We start from the raw sequence: 6,592 nt of genomic DNA, 5'->3' as shown, positions 1-6,592 counted from the left end.
AATTACCACCCTATCAGTCTACTCTCGATTATCAGTAAAAGAATGGAAGGTGTCATCAGTAGTGCTTTCAAGCAGCAATTACTCAGCAATAACCTACTCAGTGACGCCCAGTTTGAGTTCTATCAGGACCACTCAACTCCTGACCTCATTACAGCCTATGCTCAAACATGGACAAAACAGCTGAATTCCAGAAGTGAGGAGTGACAGCCCTTCACATCACAAAGCCTCCCCCCTTAGCAAAACTGGAATCAACAGCTATCAGGGGACCAACTCTCTGCTGGGTTAGAGTCGTACCCAGCATAGAGGAAGATGGTTGTACTTGCTGGAAGTCAGTCATTTCAGCTCCAGGACATCTCTGAAGGTGTTCCTCAGGATAGTGTCCTAGGTCCAAACATTTTCAGCTGCTTCATCTACGCCTTTCTGTTTAGCATAAAGTCAAAAGTGGAGATGTTTGCCAATGATTGCACAATATTCAGCACCATTCATGGCATCTCAGACACTGAAGCAGTCCATGTCCAAATGTAAGAAAGTCTGGACATTATCATGGCTTTGGGCTTACAAGTGGCAAGTAGCATTTGAACCACACAAATGCCAGGCGATGACTTGTTTCTAATAAAAGAAAATGTACCCACCGCCCCTTGACATGCAGTGGTGTTACCAACACTGAATCCCCCACTATCAACATGCTGCGGGTTATCATTGAACTGCCTCCCTGAGGACATTGTGGGGTCAACCTACTGCACGTGGACTGCAGAAGTTCAAGAAGGCAGCTCCCCACCACCTTCTGAAGGACAACTAGGGACGGGCAAGAAATGCTGGCCCAGCCAGGGACACCCACATCCCATGAGTGAACATAGTAAAGAAACACAACTCCATGTTTTAAGCAGTATTTCGTTTGTCGCAGCTTTCAATGAGAGGTAACGTCAATGACGGGATCGTCTTCGCGATGTGGCACAGACATTCGGCCTGTCGTATTTGTACTAACTCTTTGAAGTCATTACGCAGTGAGTCCTCTTCGCTACTTGCCAAAGTACCAGTCCCTCCCCCTGCCCTCGAAAAGAAAACCGAAAACGAGGTAAAGTTATGAAATACGAACTAAATTAAAATCCGCCAAGCGGCAGTTTCCTGGAGCTTTGTTAGTCCGGGGATTACGGGCCGCCCGGGCCCAAACTGATGGGACACCGGTTTTCCAGGTCCATCACTTCCTGCCGTCCGGGTGGAGGTGAAGGTGGGATCATCTCTGAGGCTCTGTCCTTGTCGCTGAGCTCAGGGCAGCAGGAGCAGGAGGGTCCCCACTGTCGGGAACCGGGAGAGAAGCGGCAGGGACTAACGTAAAGGTCAGACCGATGGCCCAGCAGGCCCCCCTATCCCAGACACATCCCCAACACTGTCATCTGTAATCTCCCTCAACCTGGCACCAGGCTGCGGTTGGGCTCCAACCAAAGGTTGGACCCAGACCGACACAGAAACAAACAAGCCAAAGGGTTAAACACTTGTCAGCCCTTCAGCCTTGAAGAGCAAAGGCATGCTGACCTTTTTCCAAGGTTAGATCTTTCTTTAATGCACTAACTCCATTTATGTAGAGCCTGGTGCCATCTCATCCCAAAGTGCTTTTTAGCTGTTTTAATCTCGGACTGAAAGTTGAAAGGTAAAATCTGCCATTGTTGCTGAACACACTCCAGAAGTGAAGAAACCGGCTGCAGCAATCACAAAGAGGAAGTCACTTGTTTGAATTTTCTGCTAAATGCTCATAAATCAAATTAGGAAGTTCACACATGACATAAAAAAGTTCAGTCAACCGGTACAACATTCCAGAGAATTTCCATCAAACAGACTACGACAAAGTTCAAGCAAGTGCAAGAATCATGCAGTGAATCAGTCAATTGTTAAAAGACAAAGCCAGACTCCGGCTCCTTCTTTTACCTTAGAAAGGGTTTAATGTTTGATACTTCATCGTATTGTTTGATGGTAACGTAGCATGATAGGTTGAGAGAAGTGGGTAAAGAGATTTCTTCTGAATTTATCATTTCAGTTTTTTGGTGAATGTTTCACTCATAAATGCTCAGATCAAAGTTCTTTAAGAGAGGTACCAGAGAGGAAGATGTGATACAATTCTTTACACTGTTGAAAAGATGTAGAACATTAAAGTCAGAAAAGCAGTGTGTGAGGGCAAATATTGAAATTTACGGCGGTCATTGTTATACTTATGGACAGAGCTGAGGTATCAGTAAAAATGTTCACTCAAATTGAATATCCAGACACTGGTAATCAACAATTACTTGACACATTAATTTTTAGAAATTATCATATCATTTTATATTTTTACCATACAACTTAAGCAAGTGTGTAGCTGGAGAATTTTTTTTTCAAAAATGTTTGCCCTTCTTTAATTCTCAGCAAGGGTGATTTGAATAGCAATCATGAATGGGAATATTGGCTGATATTTATTTTCCTTTCTGTTCCTAATTTAGTGGGTGTTTGAACAAGGACTTGTAAGATCTAAAAGTGTGTTTTGGCTGCCTGTTGGGTTACCTCATAGATTTTGAAAGTGTCTCTGGTAGGATTTGAACAAGCTTGTAAGGTCACTGGATTTCAGTTTGTTTGGAGCCCAGTATCAAGAACCTCAACATTAAGAATGATCTATTTGTATTTGTATTTAATGACTTATTGGTGTGCTGTTTCTGTACAACTGAGGTTTTAGCATTGCTTTTCAATTGCATGTTAACTTCTGAAGTTAGCAAAGGGAATTCCTGTTAATACATGTATGGATTCTAAATTTGACAAAGTTGCGTAATTACTGGCATCCATTGATAAGAATGCAGCAATGGAGACAAGAGCTACAGAACTTGTTCAATGTATAGCCAATGCTGGGATCTTGCTGGTTCAAAACTAAAATAAGTCCTAAATATTTATGAAACTTAAATTGATTGTGTGAAACAAATGCACATGGAAAATGCTGGAGTGACTGAGCAAGTCTGGCAGTATCTGTGGCAAGAGAAACAGTTGACGTTTTGGTCCGCTATGACTTCATCTGAAATATAAACAGTTTCTATCTCCACAGATGTTGCCAGAACAATTGGATATCTTCAGCATTTTGTGTGTTTGTTTCAGATTGCCAGCATCCACAGTATTTTGCTTTAAATTGATTGTGTGATGTTGGCTACTGACTATTTGGAAGCTGTTTGCATTTATAACTGCTAGATTGTTTTGCAGCTGTCAGTTCTTGTTGTATTCATTTTTCATTTGTATATTCCATAGCATGAAATGAACATTTTTTGCTTTTCAACTCTTTCCAAGCAGTCTTGATTTCTTAAAAGGTTTACTTCATAACATTTTATTTCTAGTCAGCAGAAATGAAGACAGGACTTTGGTTTTGGAATGCAAGAAGACATCTATTCAGCTGGCGAAACTGCACTTCTCTGCAAAAAGTCTCAGGACTCCCAGAAGGAACTCAGGCGTGGAAAACTTGCAAAATAAAAATCCAAAGATTAACATCGAGCAATAGCCATAATTATTCAAGGAGAGATTCTCTAGTTTGGCAAACCTATGTTCAACACAAAGGGGAATTGATATCATGCACCAGATATTATTCAGTCTTCAGAACTATTGTACACAGTGCAGGACATGCATCAAAACCAGGACCAGCAATCCAAGTAAGCCTGGTCATCAGCAGAACCTTTTCTTACTACAGCAGATATATGCCTGCTTGTGTTTTATCAAAGAAGCTTTCCATTCTTGAAGAGGCTTCTGACCTTTCTAGAGATTTTCACACATCTTCTCGGGACTTAGCCTTACCAATCCCTCTGCTCTGGATTCTACTAAAGCCAGTGAAGAAGCTGACAGCGATGCTTCTCGGCAGGTATACTGCAGGTTATGTAAATATTTGAACAGATTCAATGCATTCCAAACGATAATGGTGAAAAATACACATACTTTTAACATTGCACTTCTGCATCAGTAATTTGGACACGTTAGAGATATTTGCCTCTGCCTTGATAACGTTATCATAAGAGTGGAATCTAGATAGTTAAAATGATTAATTATAATGTAAAAGATGAACATTTAGCTGTAATTTTTACAATATTTTTACAATCATCCAGCCTGAGCTTGTTAATATCCTTTTGGATGCCTCTGGAGTTATTTTAATTAACATTCCAACTGTGAATGGAGAAGTAGTTATTTGTGAAAGACGAGAATTTGCATGCAGAATTTAGCAGTAGTAACAAATCTAGAAGTTATATTTTTGCTGCAAGAGATATTGGTCAGCTGTCTTTTTAGAGTATTGTATGCACTGTCAGCAAACATAGAAAGGACATAGAATCTTTACAGTGTGGAAACAGGCCCTTCGGCCCAACAAGTCCACGCTAATCATTGGAGCCACCCAGACCCATCCCCTTATAACCCATCTAAGCTACACCTCCCTGAACACAATGGGCAATTTAGCCTAGCCAATCCACCTAACCTGCACATCTTTGGACTGTGGGAGGAAACCGGAGGAAACCCACGCAGACAGGTGGAGAATGTGCAAACTCCACACAATAAATCGCCCGAGGGTGGAATTGAACCTGGGTCCCTGGCGCTGTAAGGCAGCAGCGCTAACTATTGAGCCACCGTACTGCCCACATGTGGCACAATGGTGGTGTCCCTACTTCTAGGCTTGAAAACCTGGGTTCAAGTCCCACCTGCTCCAAAGGTGTGTCACAGCATATCTGAACAGATTGATTGATTAAAATAACTAAAAGTTGTGTTCTTCTCCAGTGGAATGTAGGCTTCTGGACAGAGAAAGGGGGAAACTAAATGATAAATGTTAAAAGGCCCATTCTGGCACAGTTGAAGCATCCCCACTTGTGAACGAGGAGGTCCAGTTGTGTATTAACATCTCTGAACAGGTTTATTGGGAAATATCTAGGAAGGATATGTTCGGCATGGACTGGTTATTCAAAGGGTTTTTTTCTGTGCTGCATGACACTATGACACAAAGGCAAATATCATTGAATATCAGAAATTTAAAGTCTGAACTGTATTTAAGGAAGTTTGGCTTTTCTTCAGCTTGGAGGAGACTTTGAGATGATTTAGTTGGCATTTTAAAATGTTTACAAGGTAGTTGACAAAATGGATCAAAACGATTGAAGAGTTGAAATGAAATGAGGAATTTCCAAATTAGAAGAAGCTCAATACAATTTTTGCTTTGACTCTGTATAATAGAGTTCTGCAAGAAGTTACAAAGAAATGCCTTTGGCGTAAAGTGTACAATTTGATTCAAGAAATAGGTGGTTTTGTCTTTTTTTTTAAGAAAATGATTTTGGGATATGATGAACTGGAATTGATCTCTCGAGAAGGTACTTGCTAGAATTAGGCTAAAAAATATTCCTAATCCGAAAAACACAATATTGCAATGGAGATGTCAAGATGTGAGGAAACAAGTGGCATGGAGGTATGTCTTGAGTGCCTCATGTAATTTTGACTTTGCTGGTTTGCCTGTGGCTCAGGTAGTAATCCAGATGTTCTGCTTTTCAATTTATCTGCTAAAACTATTTAAAATCTTTGAGCAGAAGCTTCTTTCTAGTCCTACGAATTTTGTTGATACTAACATGGATGATGACTGCTGGATCATTTCCCTCCCTCTTAAGTTCTTCTCCAGCCCTGACAAGATGCCCTTAATCCCGCACCAGTAAGAAGTTATTTTTAAAAGAAGTGAGAAAATAAAACAAAAACAAAGTTGCTGGAAAAGCTCAGCAGGTCTGGCAGCATCTGTGGAGGAGGAAACAGAGTTAACGTTTCGGGTCCGGTGACCCTTCCTCAGAACCCTTCCTGAGAGAATAAAACTCTGGATATTCCCAAAAACAGAAGACCTTACTTTAAAGATTAGATGTATTTACCAGCCAGCTGCTTTTCCTGCACTCATGTCACACTGGTTCATGACGTCGTTCCACTGCTGGTCTCCCTGCAGTTAGACCTCTGGACCCATATCTTTTATCCTCTCCCACTCACCCTTACTCAGGAGAGTTTACTTCTTGCAGTAAGCCCTAGTTAAAGCACTTCTGTTCCCCTTTCCAACTAATTTCTGCTTTAACCCAAATTCCTAACAGTACAGTCAGTAATTCACCCCATCTTTGCCTCACTCTGCATTCCTACTGTGACCGTGTTCCTTACTAACCATGAGGTAACAGAATTGTCTTTCTTATAAAGATCTGTCCAAAGAGTATGTTTAGCTACAGTGATCAAGACTGCATTTGGACAAAGGAATTTGGGGGCTTGATTTCTAAAAGCCTGCATCAGGTAGCTACCTTATTTGATTAGGCTATTTTACTTACTTAATGGTGCTGTCCTAATCTTGACTTGACCTTGAAAACTGAATTTGGACAGAGTATGGCAATTGCAATTTTGCTTTGAATCAAATTTCCAACAGTGCAGCCATTAACTCACTGGGCCTTCGTCTGACACTGCTGCACTCCCACACTGACTATACTGCTTAGGGACACCCTTATTCACTAACATCCTTATTCAAAAAGAGAAGGAGGCAAAAAAACAGCTAACTATAAGCCAGTTAGCTTAACATCCGAGATAGCAAGAACTGCAGATGCTGGAGTTA

General features: G+C 41.1%; 1 protein-coding gene across 1 annotated transcript in view; it reads left to right on the top strand.

Moving 5' to 3' along the window:
• The first annotated feature begins 1,181 nt into the window (after positions 1 to 1,181).
• Positions 1,182 to 6,592, top strand: part of oma1 (OMA1 zinc metallopeptidase) — a 65,781-nt gene continuing 60,370 nt past the window's right edge. Inside the window, exons 1-2 of the mRNA XM_048601903.1 lie at positions 1,182 to 1,337; positions 3,345 to 3,859. Of these exons, the coding sequence (XP_048457860.1) occupies positions 3,354 to 3,859 (506 nt within the window). The 5' untranslated portion in view covers positions 1,182 to 1,337; positions 3,345 to 3,353. The remainder of the gene's footprint in view (positions 1,338 to 3,344; positions 3,860 to 6,592) is intronic.

The sequence above is a fragment of the Rhincodon typus genome, chromosome 10 (assembly GCF_021869965.1).
Source record: "Rhincodon typus isolate 14 chromosome 10, sRhiTyp1.1, whole genome shotgun sequence".
NCBI lineage: Eukaryota > Metazoa > Chordata > Chondrichthyes > Orectolobiformes > Rhincodontidae > Rhincodon > Rhincodon typus.
The sequence above is the reverse complement of the archived record's forward strand: the minus strand, read 5'-3'. Positions and strand labels throughout refer to the sequence as shown.